This window comes from Triturus cristatus, chromosome 3_2, assembly GCF_964204655.1.
Source record: "Triturus cristatus chromosome 3_2, aTriCri1.1, whole genome shotgun sequence".
Classification (NCBI taxonomy): domain Eukaryota; kingdom Metazoa; phylum Chordata; class Amphibia; order Caudata; family Salamandridae; genus Triturus; species Triturus cristatus.
In genome coordinates, this window is record NC_140584.1 from 935,981,623 (window position 1) to 936,005,503 (window position 23,881).

Below are 23,881 nucleotides of genomic sequence, written 5' to 3' on the forward strand. Positions count from 1 at the left end.
CACTCCTTTTGTTGTCCTTGGAAGGATGAAAGACAGAGTAGACGTGCCGGATTTCGACCTCTGACCATAAGGTCATACATAGATCTACCTCTCTACCTCTACCTCTACCTCTCTACTTCTCTCTACCTCTCTCTACCTCTCTACCTCTGTCTACCTCTCTCTATCTCTCTACCTCTCCCTCTCTACCTCTCCCTCTCTACCTCTCTCTCTACCTCTCTCTCTTTACCTCTCTCTCTCTACCTCTCTCTTCCTACCTCTCTACCTCTCTCTACCTCTCTCTACCTCTCTCTCTCTACCTCTCTACCTCTCTCTACCTCTCTACCTCTCTCTCTCTACCTCTCAACCTCTCTCTACCTGTCTACCTCTCTTTACCTCTATATCTCTCTCTACACCTCTCTACCTCTCTACACCTCTCTACCTATCTACACCCCTCTCTCTACACACCTCTCTCTACCCCTCTCTCTCTACCCCTCTCTCTACACACCTCTCTCTACACACCTCTCTCTACCCACCTCTCTCTACACACCTCTCTCTACACACCTCTCTCTACACACCTCTCTCTACACACCCCTCTATACACGCCCCTCTCTACACGCCTCTCTCTCTGTCTTTCTACACACCTCACTCTCTCTACCTCTAAGTGGCAGCCGGAGCCTGATAGCACTGCTTGTCCTTTTAAGAAAAAAAACAAGCATTGGCATAGCCAATAGGTCTCGCCTTTGGGCCTTATAAGTGTTTAACCATGCAACAGTTAATGTTGTTGCACCAAGGATATTGTGCTGCATAACTAAATACTTATAAGGTCCCAAAAGCGAGACCTATTGGCTACGCCAATGCTTGTTTCTAAGGTGGATAGTGCATGTTCCAGGGTTATGAGATTATAGTAGGTAAGATGGACACCACCTGTGTAGAAAACACCTCTGTGTCTAATTAACTGAAGGATTCGCTTCTGAGCTGGGTGGGGAGTCTAGAGATGGGAAGCAGACAGGCCGATGTGGTCATTGAGCTTTCCAAGCCACAAACTGCAGCAGTGGAGCAGGGCCAAAACCAGCCTACCTGCTTTTTGAGATTGGTTCTAGGCCTCCTGGCTCTAAACCTCCCTTGAGCCTAAGACCCAGATCTTCTCACTTGCCCAGCTTCCTGGGTCAGCCAGGGGTAGATTGCGGTAGCCAGGCTCTTTCTTTCAGTGTGGCATGGAGGGATTTGCTGTGATGCTGTTCAGTGGTGGCCGGAAGATCGGGGATGCCCATCTGCAATGGTCGAGCATCATGGGCTGCGGGCTGTGAAATCTCTGCATGAGGGGATGTCCTGTGGTGGGTCACTCCGTCGTTCTTTGCTGGCAAAACAGAAAGATAAGATGGATGGTGGCCACAGGTTTCTGTCTTCCCTGGGTTACATGGACGTGGTTTGTGGCACATGTAGGGCTGACAGGAGTAAGGGGCATATCGGCTCTAGTCTCTGGAGAGAGCACAGGTCCAGGTTCTTTCTGCATTTGTCGGTCCTGGTGCAGGGACAAATCGATTCCTAGGAGAGCCGTCTGGTTCTCGAATGAAGTGTGTGTCTGGCGACCGGGGTGTTTTTTCTTTCTGTAGAACTTCTGCTTTCTTTGTGATTAATTTCAGTTGGTGAGAGGCTTTGGATATCCCGGGCCTGAATAGGATTTGAATCAATGGTGATCCTCAGCCTATGGAGCTCATCACAACGTTGCTCTCTCGTCAGCCATCTTTACTTCATCGTGATATCCTGATCACTGTTTGAGTGTGTGTTTGCTTGTTTGTCTGCACACGTTTGTGTGGGTGTATTTGGGAAATGTTCCCACTGCCCCTCCTCAGTTTTTTTATATTGACCACAAAAGCATTGCATGCAAAATTCGAGACTAATAATTAATTAGATTGTTTAAAAAAACAGGAATCCCTTTTTCAGAAGATTTAAGACCCCTGTCTTTCCCTGTTGGTGCTGTTGCTGTCGTTGCTCTTTGCCCCTGTGTTCCTTTAGTTCCGCTATCCCCGTTGCCCGTTTTTTTCTCTGTGCCCACCTTCCTTCGTGTCCCCTGCCTCCGTTTCCCGCCGCTGCGTCCCTGCGGCCCTGCCCCCTTGCCTCCCATACGCCACCCCGCTCCCGCCTCCCAGCTGCTCCTCCCTCCCTCTGCCTCTCATATGGAGGCCGCGCGCAGCGGCCGCGTGCCCGTCTGCGCCCGTCCGTGCCTGGACCGCGCCCAGCGCCAGAACCCCTGGCCCCCGCCGGAGCCAGAAACCTCGACTGAGATACGACTCCGCAGCCCTCAATGCACTCAACACCAGACGGCCACACGCCTGCCACCGTGCCACCCCGAAGTGCACCCACGGACCCTTCACCTGTCAAACCTGCAAATTCACCTGCCTCCGAACCTGCCCCCTGCCAGCCGGATCAAGCAACAACAACAACCACCTCAATGCATCCTCCTCAACACCCGCTCCGTCCACAAGCACGCCATCGAACTTTAGGACCTCCTCGACACAACAGCACCAGACGTCGCCTTCCTCACGGAAACCTGGATGAACGCTTCCTTGGCCCCCGACATCGCCAAAGCCATCCCGGACGGCTACAAGATCACCCGGAAGGACCGCGTCAACCAAACCGGAGGAGGAGTCGCCATCATCTACAGGAACACCATCAGCGTCACGACCAACGCCGAAGACACACTCTCCACCGCCGAACACCTACACTTCCAGATTCACACCGACCCTAAAACCACCCTAAGAGGAACGCTCATCTACAGACCCCCAGGCCCACGCACACAATTCAACGAAACCATCACGACTTCATCAGCCCGCACGCCCTAGCCTCACCAGAATACATCCTCCTTGGGGACCTAAACTTCCACCTAGAGAAAAACAACGACGACAACCTCGGACTCAAACAACTGGTGAGCTCCCCCACCCACCTCGCTGGCCACACGCTTGACCCCATTTTCTCCGCCAGCAACCACGTCTCCTTCAGCCACTCCACCGGACTACACTGGACCGACCACAGATGCATCCACTTCACCTTCAAAAAGAATACTTCCCACCACCGCACGCAACAAATCCCCCGCAGATGCTGGAGCAAAATCACCACAGACCAGCTCCTCTCATCACTGAGCCAGAACCCGCCAGCCGACACCACTGACACCAACGTCGCAGCCCACAACCTGGCACAGTGGATCACCAACTGCGCCGACGACCTCGCCCCACTGAAGAACCCCCCAGGCAAGACCAGCAACAGGAAAACCCCTTGGTTCACAGACGCCCTCAAAAAATCAAAGAGATCCTGCCGAACCCTCGAAAAATCCTGGCGCCACGAATGGACAACAGAAAACATGACAGCCCTCAAGAACGCTACTCGCAAACACCACCAGCTGATCCGCACCACCAAAAGGTCATCGTTCAAACAGCGGCTAGACAGCAACACCCACAACAGCAAGGAACTCTTCAACATCGTCAAAGAGCTCTCCAACCCCAACGCCAGCAACAACGACATCACACCGTCACAAGACCTCTGCAACTCCATCGCCACGTACTTCCACCGCAAGATCGCAGACATACACGACAGCTTCGGACCCCAAGCTCCGCCTCCAATCACCGACCCAACGACCCCCACCACCACCCTCAACGCCTGGACCCCCATCAGCACTGAAGACACCACCCTCGTCATGAACACCATCCACTCCGGCTCCCCCTCGGACCCCTGCCCCCATCATATCTTCAACAAAGCCGACACCATCATCGCACCCCACCTCCGGAACGTCATAAACAACTCCTTCACGTCAGCCACCTTCCGTGAGAGCTGGAATCACGCAGAAATCAACGCCCTTTTGAAGAAACCCACAGTGGACCCCAAAGACCTCAAAAACTTCCGCCCTATCTCTCTTCTCCCCTTCCCGGCTAAAGTCATTGAGAAGACCGTCAATAAACAGCTGACTGCATTCCTCGAGGCAAACAACTCGCTCGGCCCGTCCCAGTCCGGATTCCAGGCCAACCACAGCACCGAGACCGCCCTCATCGCAGCCACCGACTACATCAGGACCCTGATGGACAACGGAGAAACAACCGCTCTCATCCTCCTGGACCTCTCGGCAGCCTTCGATACTGTATGCCATTGCACCCTAATAACCCGCCTTCTCAACACTGGGATCCAAGGAAAGGCCCTGGACTGGATCACCTTGTTCCTCTCCGACAGAACCCAGAGAGTCCGCCTCCCTCTCTTCCGCTCGGCGGCCACCAAGATCATCTGCGGCGTACCCCAGGGCTCCTTGCTCAGCCCCACCCTCTTCAATATCTACATGAGCCCCCTCGCCGCCATCGCATGCAAACATAACATCAACATCATCACCTATGCCGACGACACCCAGCTGATACTCTCTCTCACCAAAGACCCAACCACCGCCAAAACCAACCTCCAGGAAGGAATGAAAGACATCGCAGAATGGATGAAGCTCAGCGCCTGAAGCTGAACTCTGACAAGACGGAGGTCTTCATCCTCGGACAATCCCCATCCGCCTGGGACGACTCCTGGTGGCCCTCAGCGCTGGGCGTCGCACCGACACCCTCGGACCACGCACGCAAACTGGGATTCATCCTGGACTCCACCCTCACGATGACCAAGCAAGTCAACGCCGTCTCGTCCTCCTGCTTCAACACCTTGTGCATGCTCCGAAAGATCTTCAAGTGGATCTCCACCGAAACCAGAAGGACAGTCACCCAGGCCCTCGTCACAAGCCGACTGGACTACGGAAACGCCCTTTAAGTAGGAACCACTGCCAAACTTCAGAAACGACTACAACGCATACAGAACACCTCCGCACGACTCATCCTCGACATCCCTCGCCACAGCCACATATAAGCCCACCTGAGAAACCTGCACTGGCTCCCCATCAGCAAGAGGATCACGTTCAGGCTCCTCACCCACGCACACAAAGCGCTCCACAACACAGGCCCCGAATACCTCAACAGCCACATCTCATTCTACACCCCCACCCGCCAATTCCGCTCAGCCAGCCTTGCCCTCGCCACCATCCCAATGATTCGCAGAACCACCGCCGGAGGAAGACCGTTCTCCTACCTGGCAGCCAAGACATGGAACTCCCTCCCCGCACACCTACGAATGACCCAGGACCATCTCGCCTTCAGGAGACACCTCAAGACCTGGCTGTTCGAGCAGTAGCAGCACCCCCCCTCCCTTCAGCGCCTTGAGACCCTCACAGGTGAGTAGCGCGCTCTATAAATGGTCTGATTGATAGAAAAAAAGCACCTTTCAGACGGATGAAGCTGTCAAGTGTCTTTCTAACAAGAGTTTTTTCAAATCTGTTTTCATTCGTTTAAAAACCAAAGAACAATCATGACATATGAATTGCACAGGCAGGTAAGCACTTATACATTGTAGGCCTTAACAGTGGAGAGAAAAGCATTATAGATACCATTCATAGTATCAAGTTCCAGGAGATCTATAATACACCAGTCGAACACATAGGTAATTTGTAACAGTATAGAGAATCCATTCGTGGATACCCAAACAATATATATTTTTTTCCTCTGTCTCTTAGTCAGTGTACAGGCGATGTCCCAATAATGTGTATCAGCGCGGCTATGTCGTATTGGTAATATCAATCGGGTGTGCAAGGAGATACAATTTGAGGGGGTCCCATATGTCTCTGGGCCTCAAGGCTAGTGGTAGCAGTTCCGAATATGTGAGTGTTTGATCTTGCCAGAATAGCATATCTTTGAGCCATTCCTTAAATTTAGGGGCCCTGTCCCGACCCCACGGACATGCCACCTTTTGTTTGGCCAGTAGCAGTCCTAGGGAAATGAAGCGCCCGAATCCCACCTCTACAGTCTCTGTGTAGTTTAGAAGTGCAGTCAATTGTGTGGCTTGGATCAGGAGAGATGTCATTTGTTGTAATGCTGCAAACACCTGTTTCCAATATTCTAGGATGCTGGGGCAACTCCAAGCAAGATGCAAAAAGTCTGCTTTATCCACCCTGCACCTGTCACAGCGGTTGCTGTTCCTCAGCTTGTATCTACACATTTTAACAGGAGTGAGATAGAAGATAGATACGATGTAAAAATTTATAGTGTATAATACGTAGGCGGCAACTAGCTGAGACCTGTTCTGTTTGTTTACAACAGTAGAGCCATTGTTTTTCAGTAATTGCGTGGCCCAGTTCCGTGCCCCACTTCTCCTGTACCTCACTGCGTAGCGGGCTTTGCCTGGTATAAATATTATGGTAGAGTGTAGATACAACATGCGAGACCTGCTCAGTACTCACAAGCGTATGTAATGGAATGAGCATGTTCGGTTCTTGTGGGTGTGACGGTGTGTATTCTCTAATGCCTTGGCGTAGCCTAACATATAAGAAAATATCCATAGGGGAGGGAGTAGATGTAGTGAACATCTGCTGCATGGTGTGGAATTTCCCTTTCAAGTATAGGTCACCCCATTTATTTATGTCAAATTTAGTTTGGATTTGTTTAAAAAAAACTCAACTGTAACAGCAGCATTTGTGGATGATAAACCAATTGAAGTTTAGGGGAATATAACATGGGAACATGCATGTGCTTGGCTATGCGTTGCCATGCTTTTACTGTGCATGTGACTGCCGTAGGGTTGGACTCACGAAGATGGGGCATGCTTAGGAGGGCCCCCTCTAGAGGTATAGGAGCAGCCAGCCACTGTTCCACCGCCACTTGCGGCATGTACTTAGGTGGATGGAACCAGTAATGGGCATAATGGGCTTGTACACACAAATAATAAAGTTCCAAATCTGGCACATCAAATCCCCCCGAGAATAGGGCCTAATAAGAACATCCCATCCAAATGTAGGTTGTTTACCGCCCCATAGCAGTTTAATCAGTTCTGTGCGCAAAGTTTAAAAAAAGTATCTACTGGGGTTGAATGGAATATTCATGAATAAGTACAAAAGTTTGGGGAGAATAACCATTTTAATGAGGGGAGCTCGGCCTGCCATAGAAAGGGGAAGGGCGATCCATCTCGTGACACTACTAGCGATTTGTTCTAGAGTTCTGCCATAGTTTAATCGCATTAGCTCCTCCCGATCCAAGGTATTTCACCTCCATATCACACCATTCTATTGGGAAGTCAGGTTCGAATGATATAGAATGCGGTAGTAAGGGGGGACATTTGAGATTTCTTCCAATTAATATGTATACCCGACAGTTCACCAAAACGGACACATTCTCGCAGTATGGGGTTTAAATTCTGCTGAGGGGCTCTAATGTACAGAGTGATATCATCGGCGTAGAGGGAGATGAGTATGGGACGCAACTGGCAGCTTGGAGCTTTGTGGTGTAGTCTCACTTTGGCAGCAAGTTGTTCGATTGCATGAGCAAACAGGAGCGGGGAGAGTGGGCAGCCTTGCCTAGTGCCCCGTGTGATGGAGAAGGGTGAGGAAACAGCCCATTGATCAGAACCCTGGCTACGGGAGAGCTATACAGTAATTGTATCCAGCCTAGAAATCCTTTGGGGATGTCCATATGTTGCAATATGTAGAATAAATGATCCCATTCAAATGAATCGAATGACTTTGTGGCATCTAAAAAAACAGCTGCACGTGGAAGGGTGGAGTCAACATTGTGCATGATGGAGAAGAATGTACGGAGACTGGGGGATGTCGCCATTCCCGGGATGAAGCCAGCCTGATCCGGCAGTACTAGTTTCTCCATCAGGAGGCTCAGCCGATTGGCAAGTATCTTGGCAAGTATTTTTGCGCCATTATTGATTAAAGAGAGCGGCCTATAGGAATCACACGCATTTGCAGGTTTATTTGGTTTTAGGAGGGAAGTGATGAGCGCTTCCCTTATAGAGCACAGGAGAATGCCTGTTTCATGTGCTTCTTCGTATACCTCTTTAAGAATAGGTATCAGTTGGTGTATGTATGTTTTGTAAAATTCTATTGGAAGGCCGTCTGACCCTGGGGCTTTTCCAGACTGCATTTGCATGATGGCCGTGCATATTTCATCCGTCTCAAAAGGTGCCGAAAGTAATTCTCTCTGGGTATCCCCAACCATCCGATAGCGACATCTTGTAGGTAGTCAGAGAGGTCTAGTGGATATTGTCTGCGTGTACTGTATAGATGTGTGTAAAATGAAGTGAAGGTGGCTAATATTCCCCACTGTCTCTATATCACACCCCATCTTCATCCGTTAGTTCCGCAATGTAATTGGAGAAGCAAGGTTTGCGGATCCCTTCTGCGAGTGCCCTGCCTGGACGTTCCCCTTCACCATATCTATGCGCTGTAAAATATTTCCCTCTGAAACGTGTCTCCCTGTCTGCAGTATCTTTGTAATTCGAAAGCGTATCTCTGAAGGTTGCCTGAATTTCACCGTTAACATAATTTCCCATTTCCCTTTCCAGATGCTTAAGCTCTTCCTCCAAGCGATGCAAATATCGCCGAATATCAAGCAAAACACCAAAGCTTTTGGCCATGCAAAAGCCACGTATAGTGACCTTAAAGGCCTCCCAAACTACGCCAATATGTGTGACACAGCCTATATTTCTGTGAAAGTTGTCAGAGATTTCCTGTTCTAATTCGGATTTAGAGGCCTCATCTAGTAGCGTTTCCGGACTAAGCCTCCAACTTCTGGGGGCCTAGTGTACCGTAGGTGGGGATAATGTCAAGCAAACCAGTCCGTGGTCAGAGTACGTCCTGGCTAGATGTGTGGCGTCAACTATCCATGGGCCAACACCCCGAGTGACCACCCAGAAATCCAATCTGGCCGAGGAAGAGTGCATTATTGAGTAATGTGTTCCTTCCGCGCCCTCTGGGTAAACGTGCCTCCAGGCATCTATGAGGCCGTTATCAGCCATCATATCTAACAGTATACTATGGGACTTAGTGTAGTGGTGTGGGAGAGGATTATATCGGTCTTTAACGGGGCTTAATACCGTATTAAAATCTCCTCACTATATCACATGTGTAGAGCCTATTTCAAGTATCTTCCCCCATAGTGTGGTAAAGAAGTCTGGGTCATCTGTATTCGGACCATAGCAGCATACCAGTGTCACAGAGTGTGACTCCAGCCTGCCCCAAATCATGCAGTACCTTCCGTTTTTATCTGAGAACATGTCCTCCAGGATGAACAGGGAATTATTTTTTATCGGGCTCGCAGTGCCCCTAGAGTATGAGGAGTAGGACAAAGAAACTCTATACATGGCCCATTTGTTGGCAAAAGCCAGGGAGATCATAGGGTTAAAGTTGGTTTCCTGGAGCATAGCGATGTGTATACAGTGTCTATCTAGGTAAGACTGGATCTGCATGCGTTTACGAGGCTCCCCCAGTCCCCCGACGTTCCACTTTAAAAGGCGTATCTTCAGAGTTTCGGTATCTTGAGTCATAGGGGAAGCATTAAATGAGTGTCATTAGAGTGTATATAGCGTCCACTGCCTAAGGTGCACTGTGCATGGTTTAACAAATCATTCCGTATAAACATGTGTCTGAAAAGATTGTTAGCAAACTTTCCCAGTCCCCATCCCTCCTCCACCCACAACAGCAACCCCAACATGCTGGTATTTAGACACCCTCCACCTCCTGTAGAACATAGCGAAGCATAAAACTCTTAAAGTCCCAAGTTGCGAGGGGAACGCCCTTTAGGGGGTACAGTAGGGGGCACACAAGGTTCCCTCCTCCCATCAGCTGGTAGCTGGACCAGACTTAGTCCAGAGTGGGGGGGAGAGTGTAGCCCAGCTTAGTCCATGGGTGGTCCCATTAATTACAATATGTTGTCATTTCTTTCCGCCTCCCAAAAGTCTCTGTTCATTTCCATGCTGGCGAGGTCGATCCGGACAGAGCATCTTGTGACATTCGTGGAGAAGACTGTCGCTTAACACGCTTAAGAAAATATTCCACCTGTTGCACAGTAGTGAAGAAGTGTTGCTTGCCCTGATGCGTGATGCGCAAACGTGCAGGGTATAGTAGGGCATAGTCAATTTGTGCCTTGCGTAGCTTCAACTTGACTGGGACAAATTTCCTTTGCGCCTTTTGCACTGCTGGGGTGAAGTAGAGGTATATAGTGAAGTCATTTCCCACAAAATACAAGCGTTGTTTCTCCCAGGAAAACTTCAGGGCAAAGTCGTGGTCCTGATAGTTTAGGAACCGTGCGATAATCGGGCGTGGCTGAGTTCCCGGGGGAGGCCTGGGGCCTAATGAGCGATGTGCTTGTTCTATGGTCAAATGCTGTGAGAAGGCCTCAGCTCCAAAGGTGTCACGCAGTAGGCGTTCAATGAAGTCCTCCATCCTTCCAATGTTTTTACTTTCTGGCAAACCTATAATGCGTACATTATTATGGCTACTGCGGGCCTCCAAGTCTTCATTTTTGCCGGCGATGACCTTTAGGATCTTATACATTTGAGCAACGTGTTTTTGCAGTTGGGTCGCGTTGTCTTTGCCGTCCGAAATGAGCCTCTCCGCTTCCACTATTCTCTCTTCATGCTTGTCCGGCTTGTGGACGATGGAGTCCATTTGAGTGTTCATGGAATCCATTTTGGGCTCTATAGAGGTGAGGCTTTGTTGCATTACAATAATGAGGGCTTTGACATAATCGTCTCAGGAGGTCTCAGGGTCGTGTAGCCTTTCCGCCCCTGCATTATCCAGTTCATCAGCACTAGAGCAAGTGGTAGTTTTTCAGGCTTCAAAGGGCAACTTTGATTGCTTGCCGTCCATTTTCCCCATGGTGGATCTCATTCAGAATGACAATGAACACGTCGTGAGTTCATGTACAATACTCCCGGCACTCAAAGAGACTGCGAGCGCCAGGGGCGCAAAAGTATCTGCGAGTCCAGCAATGAGCAGTGTTTCCACACTGCCAGGCGAGTGCGTCCCAACACTTGCTGCTTTCCAGACTGTTGTGTGCTCGTATGTCAGCCTGGTCCTGTGGTTACTTTATGGTGCACCGCTTGATCAAGTGTGCAATTGATTGGGAATGCACAGATTGTATTGGTGGGCCGGGAGTAAGTGCACAGGCTCTGGGGCACAATATAGTCTCTGGTAGACGCCACTGCACAGTCATTTACCCCGAGCTGTGGGTGCGAAAAAGGGTATGTCGCCCGCATTAATTTACAACTGTTAGCACCATGTGGGGAGACATGCCATCGCGTATATATCAGTGCCACTGTATGTAGAACAGGTAATAACCTGGAATGTCATGTTCAGTTGTTGGGGTCTTTCTGATTAAATGTGCCCTCAGGAGCCACCAGGCTCGCTCCGCGTTTGTCCCCTTTCAACTCAGTGTCCAGTAGAGCGCATTCAATCTGCAGCGCCGGTGCACTCACGATCTGCCACCTCGCCAGCGGCCGCGGCAGCACACGCCAGGGCCGCGAGAACCGGAACAGGCGCAGGCCAACACAGCGGGGGCTCCCTCAGCGCCTGACACTCGGCAGCTTCTTAACATCACCAGCGCACAGGAGTCGTAACAGGCAGCAATAAAGGGGATGAAAGTTCCGGACTCACTTGTGCGCTGGTGCGGTGCCAAGCAGTGCGGCCTTGCCGACGCGGCCCAGTCGCCACGTGGGCACCGGGGGCTAAATTGGTAGGAGGAGCCGGTGTGGCGTTCCACAGTGCACAGCAGCAATCTCGCGGCGCCAGGACTGCAGGTGCCTACACAGTCCTGGGGTTCCACGGGTCCGCAATTTCGGTCGTAATGGGTTGCGGCAGGACTCACAGGCACGCGACTCGAGTCTATGCTAATGCAGGTAGTCTTGGGCAGGATATTAGCGAGGATGTTGCTGCTGGGCTGCCAGAGTCTCACGGCAGTGTGGCCATGTTGGTCATGCACCACCTAGCGCCCCTGTCTTTCTACACAGAAGCACTCCCTACATTAGATTATTATTCATTATTATTCATCGTTGTTGTGACTGTTATATGTATTTTTATCATATTTAATTGTGGCAATTACAATATAGCATTTATTACTAGTATTATTTCTTCAACTGCTTTTGGAAATTGTTTTATTATTAGTGAATTAAAAAAGTCAAAATTTGAAGAAAATATCAATTTTGCATGGTTGCATAATTATAAAATTAGACACAATTAGGTTGAAGGAAAACTTTTGCATCATTCTAGTATCTAGAGGTTGAATACATTGTCCATAAATATAAATTTCTAAATCTCACTTGTAGAAAACACACGTCTGAAGTAACCCCGGGTGGAGCTGGCGTAGTGAGACTACGTGGAGGTCCACAGAGTTGGGAGAAAACTATGTGTAAAACTCCGCTTCCCTCCGCCACCCGCCTCCACCCCCCCATTAAAAAACAGTTAAAGATTAATTAAAAATTAAATAAATACACACTTATCTGCACTGCGGCGTCCCCGTGCTGTCCTCTTCGCCATCTCTCTCCTCCGTGGAGTACTTCTTGAGAAAACTCATTTCACACAAGACATCTTGTGAGAAATGCGCGCGCATGCGCAGTTCTCTCAATATGTACTCCACGTTGGAGAGAGATAGCGAGGAGGAGGAGGGCAGCCCGGGGACGCCGCAGTGCAGGTAAGTGTGTTTTTATTTAATTTTAAAATAGCTTGTAACTGTATTTTTAAAGGGGGTTGGGCAGCTGGCTAACTCCACTCCGCTGCAGAGTCGGTGTTTTACCCTATACTCCGAGTTCCCAGCGGAGCGGGCAAATCTCCGCACACTTTGATGGCGGAGTGGAGGATAACGCCCAGGGTTAGTCGGAAGTTCACTTTTCCAAATGTATAATTAAATGTTGATGGATTAAAATTAATATAAATAAGCCGCTGCCACCTTTTAACGCTCTCTGTGTCTGTTTAACATAGATTATGTGTGTTCGATGGGACTTCTTTGATCAGTATTATACTCACCTTTGCAGACGTGCCACGCGCAGGTCACTGTCATCGCTCCCCCTGAAACCTTTGGCAAATGGGTTGTTTTCAATTTTCAGCTGTGTAATCTGCAAAAGAAGACATATGCATAAGTGAGAGCCAATGGAGGGATAATTTTCTCATGACCTTGAAGAACTCTCTTTCAAGAGGTCTAAGACACCAAGTTAAACTGTAGAATGGGGTACTTGGAGTCGAGAAGACGTTTGGAGCTGTGTGGGTTGGATTTCTCTTTGTGGAGGATGGGTTAGGATGACATATCTCCTCCAGTTCCATCAATCATTTTGGTACTAACCATAAAACGGCAGGAAGCTGCTTCTCGGGGCTATCCTTTTATCATAAGCGACCGAAAGATGCAAAAGAAATGCTGTTCAAAGTTAGGATTTAAAAAATATTTGGTCAATAAGAAACAACAAATTTTAATCAAAAATTAGTGCTCTGCTGTTCCCGATAGAACCCTGTGGTGCAAAGTGGTTTTGCCTAAAAAATATTGTACAGAAAAAAGAATAAATATGAGCTCATTATAAACATTGATTTATTACAAAAGCAATTTGCAAATAATTTATTATTGCAATTTCTGCACACCAGTCATGCTAAAACAGTGGTACCAAAAGCCAGCATTGTGGTTCACAGAGTTAACACTCGCCTCTGACAACTGCTGTGATCTGTGGATAATGAGTTTTAATCCTGGCAAGGCCACGGCAATATTCCACCCGTCCAAGGTGGATAAGTGGAAAAACAACTGATTTGTGGAAGTGTTATAGAAAGAGCTCGGTTAAAAAGTGAGCATTTCCTTTAATCAAAACAAGCAATCAGCCCAAGTCAACAGAAGTTCTTGAATCGCTTCAGGGTTTATGCTGTCTTTTCTACCGGCCTAAGCAAACTCAAACCACAATACATTCCCACCTGTCTACTAAAGGCATTTTTCAAGATAGAAGGATTGCTCCTAGGGATGCCCTTTTTTTGGCTGATGGGTCTCTTCCAAGCTTGGCCTAAGGATCGTTTTTCTACTTTTTTAGGTCTCAGCTACATACAGCTTCAGCTTGCAATACATTACATATATTTACAGTGGGTTTTAGCTCTGCGTCTGGCTCACGATTGAATCATTCTATTGCCTACCTCACTTTCCTGCTCCGGACTCAATTGCTTTCTTCCTATTCGTGTATTTTTACCGCACAGGAACAATTTGGTCTCGGGGATATTTATCAAAATGTCACGCAGTGCAGCAAGACATCTTGCTGCGCTGTGTTACGTGACAGGAAGAGGGCAGCAATGAGCCATACTTAACATTATATGGCGCATTCCTGTCCTCTTCTTGCATTGGAGCACTGTATGCTGCCAAGCACCAACACAGACACCCTGACACCATAGTGAAAGGGCATGGATTGTTTTTGTGCAGAAAGAGGCACCTGGAGGCTTTTTAGGTCTCGCTGAGACAGCGAAAGCTGTCTCTTTGAGACATTTTGTAAGTGAGTTTTTAAAGTGCTTCCCCTGGCATAGAGCTACAGTGCACGAGGCGTGCACGCGCGCAAAGCAGCCATATGGCTTTACGTCGCTCTCCCTCATAGCCCCTCTCCGCCTCCTTCCCTGCTGCTATTTCACACCACACTCCCGCTTCTCTCCCCCACCCCCCACCATCGCGTCTCGCGCTTTGTTCATTCTCCCCGCCCCTATCGCGTTTTGCGCGGCCAATGCTCGTTTTTCATTGTCATTGCGGGCAGCTTAAATTGCACAAGCGCGGTCCGCTTCGGCCGCGCTTGTAACATTGTGACTTCTTCAAAGAGCTTGTTTAAATATGCTCCGTCCTCGCTTCACGGCTGGCCGCGGCGCTTTCCATTACAGTGGTACCGGTTTGTTGTATTTACTGTAAAGTATTTTAACACGGTAGGCGTTATGTAGACTGTGAGCACTACTTTCGTTATTCCGTTTCTCTTACTGCAGGAACGACTGCTTTGGTGCCTTCTTTTACCCCCCTCCCTCTTCCCTACCTTCCCCGCTCCCGTTGTCTGTGCTTTGTTAATCACCCCACCCTCCCGCTTGTATCTCCGTGTTGGGCAACCCCCCTACCCGCACTTCCATGTTGTTTGGCTGGGATGTGCGATCTTGCGAGAGGCGCGTTCATTTCATAACATTCAGGTGCCCCTGGGGCACCCCCCAGACTGACTTTGCAAGTGTCAGGGGCCGTGGTGCAGGCCAGGTGATGGGGCTGCTGCTGTGCCATGCGCCGTCGCTGCTGCTATTAAGGTGCTGCCAGCGCTCCTTTCAGAACCCAGCCATCACGGGCCTCTCCATGCCCCCTCGCTGACTCACTGCTGAGGATCACACCTCCAGAGCAGCGACGGCATCTCCCCAGCCATCATGGGCCCCTCCATGCCTGCTCGCTGACTCACTGCTGAGGATCACAACTCCAGAGCAGCGCCGGCATCTCCCCAGCCATTATGGGCCACTCCATGCCCACTCGCACACTCACTACGGAGGATCACACCTCTGGAGCAGCGCCGGCGTCTCCCCAGCCCTGTCAGCATGTCAGCTCCCAGCAGATCAAGGGCCGCAGTGGTCTGTGGTGCCGAATACACCGGGAAATAAAGGAATGGACACAGGGGTTACATTTCTACTCAGGCTCCAGGTCCTGTGAACGTAGAGTGACTTCACTGCTCTGAGATTTATGTAATGTTTCACTTTGCCACCCCCCAAAAAAGTTTAAAACTTTTTAAAAGTGTTGTATGCTGGCAATGTTGAGAGCTTGCGGCGTGTGTAATTTTGATGAGAAACGATGCAACATTCATTTTTATGCTTGAGAATAGCTTATTTCATAAGCATAAACTTTCAACTAAACGTGCACAGCAACACTACATGAGGTAATTACCGTCTTTTGAGAACTTAGACAACTATTTAGAGAATTTGAAAACGGGAATAATGCAATCGGTCTCGCATTTCATTAAGTTAAAGCCATTTGCTTTGCTGTACAATACCATTAGCAAAGCAAATGGCTTTAACTTAATCAAAGGCGCGACCTATTGCATTTTTAACACTTGAAACAAAGCATGCTGCTTCTCTTGGCCGGAGACTGGCACCCCGCCTGAGATCACTTATGGCCCCCCAGGGGGGCTCTCCCCCCAGTTTGAAGGCCTCTGCTCTACACACTCTTGCTCTAGATAATGAATTCTTTCCTTAGGCTTCAAAGATCTTTTTGCAAGGGCGGACTTGGCATGTCCTGAAGACATGTTTCAGTTTCCCAATGCCATGTGTTAGGGGCAGGGATTACTTTGTAAAAAATAAATTAAAAAATAGGCAGGTGTTCAATTTTTTTCTTAGGCGGATGCCGCTCACGTCCCCTCGACACCCATCACCTTCTTACTTCACAGCCCGCATAGGGCATGCCAAAACAAAAGCGAGCAAGCCAGTTTCCCACAAGGGGAGTGGTGTCTACCACCAAAAAGTTTTCCCCAGGTGCTTTCCATATTTCGAAACATTTGTAATTCCTTCACACACTTTCTCAGAGAATCGTAATCACAGTTGGCACATATGTGACCATCACTCTATGCACTCTGAAGAGAGGCAAAGGATTGGATGCCCATGCAGCAAAAACACCTTTATAAAAAGCATTTGCAATGCAATAGGTCTCGCATTAACACAAGTTTGAGCTATTGACATTGCAAATAACAATGCCTTTTATTTTTGTTTTCTTTTTAAAAACATAAATAAAAGGCATTGCTATTTACAATGTCAATAGCTCAAACTCGCGTTAATGCGAGACCTATTGCATTGCAAATGCTTGTTCCTCTTTCTATGTGTGCTGCATCGCTATGCCTGCCCTGTGTAAGCGTACCATTTTGACGCATTCCAAGGTGTACCACTCATGGGAAATCTGGGAATGCGACAAAATCCATGGGTGTGCCTTGGAACGCCTCCCTGAGGCAGAGTAACTCAAGGCAGCAACTTGAGCTGTCTTGCGTTACTCCAGATTTACCAAGCACCGCAGGGATACACAAGTTGGCCTTGCGTGGCTTGGTCAATTTCAACTAGGTTTTGCGTCGCCCTTGTGTTACCTTGCGTGGTGCAAGGGCAAAGCAAAACTTTGATAAATATGGCCCAAAGTGTTTTGACTGGATGATTTTTATCTTTCTACTGCATGCTTAAAGAGAATATATTTTTCTTTTGTTTTGAGCTCTCCCTGGGACTGCATGCCTTTCCGGAATCTCTCTCCCATTTTTCTCTAGCTCCTCTCTTCTCCCTGAATGTTCTGTTTTCACCCCTCCCCACTCAATATTCTTGTCCTTTTCCGCACTTTAAAATGAAACCCATTTCACGATTACTGGCCAGACATGTGCATGCGTATTTGCACATGAGTTGCCATGCCACTGCCAACGAGCATTGGCAAAGCGAATAGCTCGGACATTTAAAGCCAAGACCCTGTGGCTTTGCCAATGCTTGTTTAAAAAAAGTTTTCTGTGTGCCGGAGAGAAATAAATGGTCTTGTATTAGCTAGAGCAGAATTGAGTTGAATACATTACCCAGACTTTCAAGCCCTATATAAAACAGCAATCACTTTTTTTATAGTGGTTCATACCACGATTATGCCATATCTAAGCAATGTAAATAAAAGATTTTACTATTACACAGATTTTACCCTAGACGTCGCCTTCCTGACAGAGACCTGGCTAAACCCCTCCTCGGCACCCGGCATCGCCATAGCCATCCCGGACGGCTACAAGATCACCCGCAAGGACCAAACCAACGGAGTGGGAGGAGGAATTGCCATCGTCCACAGGAACACTCTCAAAATCTCGACATACACCGATGACACCCTCAGCACCGCCGAACACCTGCACTTCCAGATCCACACCGACCCCAACACCACCCTCAGAGGAACCTTCGTCTACAGACCCCCCGGACCCTGACCACAGTTCAGTGACTCCATCGCTGACTTCGTCAGCACACACGGCCCTCGCCTCCACAGACTACATCCTCCTCGGGGACTTGAACTTCCACCTCGAGAACAACACCGACTCCAACTCTTCCACCCTGATCGACAACCTCGCCAACCTCGACTCAGACAACTCGTCACAACACCCACCCACTCCGTCGGCCACACGCTGGACCCCATTTTCTCAGCAAGCTCCCACGTCTTCTTCAACCACACCACTGAACTCCACTGGACCGACCACCGTTGCATTCACTTCACCTTCCAGAAACCCACCACACACCACCGCACCCAGCAGATGCCTCGCCACTGTTGGAGCAAAGTCACCGAAGACCAGCTAACCACCGCCCTCGCCCGAAGCCCACCCGCAGACCCGACCGACCCCGACGCCGCAGCCCGCAACCTCAGACAGTGGATCGACGACTGCACCAACACCCTTGCCCCGCTCAAGAAACCCTCCAACAGCCACACCAAGAAGAAAGCGAGCTGGTTCTCCGAAGATCTCCAGGCCTCCAAGCAAACCTGCCGAAAGCTAGAGAAGAACTGGATCCGCGAACAAACACTGGAAAGCTACGCAGCCCACAAAAACGCCACCCGCAGACACCACCACCTCATCAGATCTGCCAAAAGGACCTCCTTCAAAGACCGACTAGACAACAACGCACGCAACAGCAAGGAGCTCTTCAACATCGTGAAGGAACTCTCCAAACCCAGCTCCAACACCATCGACATCCCACCCTCGCAAGACATGTGGGACTCGCTGGCCACCTTCTTACACCGCAAGATCGCTGACATCCACGACAGCTTCAATGCCGCGACCGCCCCAGCAACCACCGAGACCTCCACCCCCATGACCACCACCCACACCAACCGCATGATCTCCTGGACCAACATCAACGACGATGACACCATCAAGATCATGAACTCCATCCACTCCGGATCCCCGCCAGACCCATGCCCACACCACATATTCAACAAAGCCGGCACCACCATCGCACCCCATCTCCAGAAAGCCATCAACATCTCCTTCGAGACAGCAAGCTTCCCAGAGAGCTGGAAGCATGCCGGGATCAACGCCCTACTCAAGAAACCCAAGGCGGACCCCAAGGACCTCAAGAACTTCCGGCCATCAACAAACAACTGACCAGATTCCTCGAGGAGAACAGCATCCTGGACCCGTCCCAGTCCGGGTTCCGCAGCAATCACAGCACCGAAACTGCCCTCATCGCCGCCACCGACGACATCAGGACTCTGTTAGACAACGGAGAAACCGCGGTCCTCATCCTCCTGGACCTGTCAGCTGCCTTTGACACGGTCTGCCACCGCACACTACGAAACACGCCTCCACGACGCCGGTATCCAAGAGAAGGCACTGGACTGGACCACCTCCTTCCTCTCCGGCAGAACACAGAGCGTCCGCCTCTCCCCCTTCCACTCCGAAGCCACCAAGATCATCTGCGGCGTACCCCAGGGCTCATCAGCCCAATGCTGTTCAACATCTACATGGCACCACTCGCCCATGTTGCCCGACTGCACGATGTCAACATCATCTCTTACACCGATGACACCCAGCTGATCCTCTCCCTCACCAAAGACCCCCACACCGCCAAAACCAACCTCCATGAGGGAATGAAGGCCGTCGCCGACTGGATGAGAGACAGCCGACTGAAGATGAACTCGGACAAGACGGAGGTCATCAGCCTCGGACCCACCCGCTCGGCCTGGGACGACTCCTGGTGACCGACCGCACTAGGAACAGCTCCAACGCCCACCGACCAAGCATGCAACCTAGGGGTCATCCTCGACTCCACCCTCTCCATGACGTAGCAGGTCAACGCCGTCTCTTCCTCCTGCTTCAACACCCTCCACATGCTCCGCAGGATCTACAAGTGGATCCCCACCGAAACGAGAAGGACGGTCACCCAGGCCCTCGTCAGCAGCAGACTGGACTACGGAAATGCCCTCTACGCAGGAGCCTCGGCCAAACTCCTGAAATGGCTCCAACGCATCCAGAACGCCTCCGCACGCCTGATCCTCGACATCCCTCGCCGCAGCCACATCACACCCCACCTGAGAGACCTGCAGCGGCTCCCCGTCAACAAGAGGATAACCTTCAAACTCCTCACCCACACACACAAAGCACTCCACAACACTGGACCTCAACAGCCGACTCAGCTTCTACACCCCCACCCAGCAGCTCTGCTCCGCCGACCACGCCCTCACTACTGTCCTCCGCATCCGAAGAGTGACCGCCGGCAGCAGATTATTCTCCCACCTCGCCGCCAAGACATGGAACACTCTCCCTATCCGCCTACAGCAGACCCAAGACCTACTGACCTTCAGAAGACTCCTCAAGACCTGGCTCTTCGAACAGTAGCAGCATTCCCCCACCCCTCAGCGCCTTGAGAACCTCACGGGTAAGTAGTGCGCTCTACAAATGCTTTGATTGATTCATTGATTAGCAGTCAGTGGGGATAGAATGTTTAATGTGCTTTGCTGGGATATAAACATGTGCCCTTCAGATCTCTGTATGTCTGTGGCAAGCGATGAACTCACTCAGACATCCAAGCGGATATTAAAGCCATGAAAACTACAGAAACCATTCATTCTAAATAAATGAATGGTCTCTCACCGAACACCTCGTGGCCTTTTCATTGAGACTTCGCGATCGGTATGTAGCCTTTTAGCAACCGTGACAAGCACCCAGGCACGTTAGGCCTCCAATGCAAGTAGCTGATTATTAGTTAGGACATTTCAGTAAATTCCTGAGGTCAGCAAGTAATGTGTTTCTGGGCATCCAATGCCACAGTAGAAGGTACAAGAGGCTGTGATCAGGGGTGCGTCCTTCTTCAAAAATAACTTGTATTTGCTCTGCAATTAACAGTTGTTAATTGGTTAATGGTAAGAAATCCTAAAGACTAAGGGCTAGTCCCAGAGGGAGTGCGGAGTACATGGAGTAGAGCTCCCGAGGTACTGTTATAAGTACCCTCCTTACCTGCCTTTGTGAATTGGCCCCAAACCATATAAAATGGGAATGTTCTGCAAATAATCATCATATACTATTGGGATACACAGAAAGGGCTGCGGCCTCTTTGATTCGTCAGTCATTGGGAGTCAGGCATTCCGAAGCCTATTCACGAAGCCATGTATGAGCATGGACTAGAGGGCTCTGCTCCACCCCGCTACTTACTGTACTCATACATGCTTTTGTAAATCGGCACCACTAGGTCACTGCCCCCCTCCCCAATGAATATGTTGGTCTTACTGCTTACTCCTTTACCTGGAGTAAGACAACCCCTCTCACAGAGAACTCCCTGTGCATAAGGTCCCTCTCACCAGCGCCGCTTCAGACATTTCTAAAGGATTCCAAGACAGCGGAACCTCGTGAAGCTCTTCATGGCAGAAGTGGTTTCTGCCATGTGTCCCTGCAGTGAGCTTCGGCCATGAGAGCGTCCAACATGACCCGTGTGTTTGCTCCGTGTGCACATGCTGGCGTGATATCCGAAGGATACAGTGGCGCTGTCTCGCGTGCTGTGCTTCTCCCTCAAGCTCACATGGCTCGCAGGAAGCTTTGGACACTAACATCGCGGTGTTTTCCTCCTCGACTAGTTCAAATCATCGCATTCTCGGGGCACAATGAGGCAACCACGTGCATGCCCGTCTGCTCCGGAAGCCTCTGCACCCGAGTTTAGCCGCCCTTAGATTACGGGAAACCACGCCTCTTGCAGAGAGTGGCAGGGCTGGGTCTACAGCCCTTTTGGCTGCTATCCCCCTCCTCATTCTATTAGTCACTAATGGGATCATACAGACCTGGCATATGTCTTGCGGTGTCTTTATGACTTAGCTTGAAGCTTTAGTCTATGTTTATTTCATATGCGGGGCCCCGAGTAGGAGAATAAAATGCCTGTCTTTCAGATTCCAACCACAAGGAAGGCTCTCAGCTGCAATTTTATGGTCACATTCCTTGTGTGTCTCGCTGAATACATATGCTGTAATTACTTTTCACTTCAGATTTATGAGTGAGCTTTTCTCGGCCTTATTAGATTTGCTGGCTGCTCTGAATGACATCTTAAGAGTTTATGAGTTCTCTGAATCATTAGTTACTCTCCTGGTCAAAGTTGCGAGGATAACTTTTAAACAATGTGCTTTCAAGCTTCTGACTGCTTCTCACCACTCTGCGCTTTCATGTTTGATAAAGATTTGTTTGCCTGCTATGCATTTCCTGTTTATTAAGCTTCCAGCCAGTCTAGGATTCTGGCCTCCTGTTCTGCTGTAGGCCAGTTCTTCTGCCCGTGGCCTGCTGCCTCGTGGTCTTGACCCGATCTATCGTCTAGTACCCTATGCCCTGCTGCCACGCGGCTTGGTACCTCCCTTTATGAGAGAAGCAATACTCAAGCTTTTGGATGACCAGCACTGATGCAAAGGTGAACCTTCTTGCTTCGGGTGGTCTTCGAATCTGTAGCTGGCTTCATTATATAAATGCTTTGCTGAAGGCAAGACATTGCAAGTCAGTGGTTGCAACTCATTGGAAACCAAGCCAGACATCATCAGGTCATTATTACTTCCCACTGCACTTATGCTTTTGTTTAAGATGGAAACTTTACACCATCTCTTTCTTCCTCTGCATTGCCTCATATCTCTTTCTTCAACTCTCTCTCGCTCTCTTGAGATCTGTAGTTTTTCAAGTTTAAAAGAAACAGTGAAATGTTTATAGCATCATATTGATGAAATATTGCAGAGATTTCTCTGTTAAGTGAACATCTGAAGCGATGGACCTCTACCCCGTCTCTATCATGTATTTGACTACCTCTGGCGTGATCAGAATAGAGTTCAAAACCTGGGAACTCCTGCATCTCTTTCCACTTAAGACATATGGCGTCCAGCCCTCTTCATGCTCTCCCCATGGACATTAATATTTGATTAGTACATTTCCTGATGCAATCGTCAAGCCAGCAGCACAGCCACTCATATACCTATGCATATGCCCCAGAGTAAGCGCTTACGTTGCTCCTACTAAGCTTACGGAGGCCCGACCTCTGGATTTAGTAATTGCCAAATGCCCATGAAACACTAGAGAATCATCTCAAACTTAACTCATCAAAAGCTGAAATTCTCACCTGTAGACCCTGGCAAAATCACAGCCCTCTATCCTTATAGCCTCTATAATTGGCACAGCCGCAGAGAACATTGAATGAAGAAAAAAAAAAACTTAGTGTAATCATACACTCAAGCCTCTCACTTCAATCCCAAATTAACAAAGTGACAAGAGACTTGTTCTATACAATGAGGATACTGTGACTTGCGTTCCCTTACCTATGCCGGTCAAACAGGATACAGGCATCACTTGCCTTCGTGATATCCCACCTAGACTATGCAAATGGGCTGTACGCAGGACCCTTTAGAAAATTAAGCAGTGAGAAACAAAAAATCCAAAATGAGGCAACAAGGCAAATTCTTAACTTAAATAGATCACACTGCCCTGGCTCTCTCAGCTTTTTACTGGCTACCTGTGGCAAAAAGAATATACTTCAGAGCTGTTTACATTGAACAGAAGGATATCCATAGGATGAGACCACATTTTTTATAGTTCAAAACTCAGTTTATAAAAAAGGAGAAACCTAGGTCAAGGACATCCCTACCTTTAATCATCCCCCTTATACAAAATATTAAAAAACGTAGGTGGAAGCTCTATCTCAGTGCAGACATGGTAACGTTGGAATATACTCCTCGAGGGCTAAGAACCATCAATTAGCATTGAGAATTCCAAAAAGAAATAAAGAGCTAGCTTTTCTCAAACAAAGGCCCTGATTGATTCTCAAACCATAGTGCGTGACAGGTCTGAATATGCTCCATGTTTTCCTATCCTCACATTCCTGCCTTTACTACATGTGAAGGATGCACGTACATGGCGCTGCTCCAAGTCTGAAGCACACTCTCTGTAACTCACACAACACTAGTCTTCCTCGCTCTCCATCACAAAGGGTCCAAACATCTCTCCTCCCTCTTCAGCCGGTACATTCCAGGCAGGTCACTCAAATCCTCTTCAGCTAGGAAAGCATCTATGCCCAGGTTCAGGAAAGTCAGATAGAGCGGTC

At 49.2% G+C, this 23,881-nt stretch overlaps 1 protein-coding gene across 5 annotated transcripts in view; it reads right to left on the reverse strand.

The window, feature by feature from the left end:
• Nucleotides 1-23,881, reverse strand: part of TBX4 (T-box transcription factor 4) — a 722,013-nt gene that overhangs the window by 14,954 nt on the left and 683,178 nt on the right. For all 5 annotated transcript variants that reach the window (XM_085649426.1, XM_085649425.1, XM_085649428.1 and 2 more), the window contains one exon: nt 12,845-12,933. In XM_085649426.1, coding sequence (XP_085505552.1) covers nt 12,845-12,933 — 89 coding nt within the window. The remainder of the gene's footprint in view (nt 1-12,844; nt 12,934-23,881) is intronic.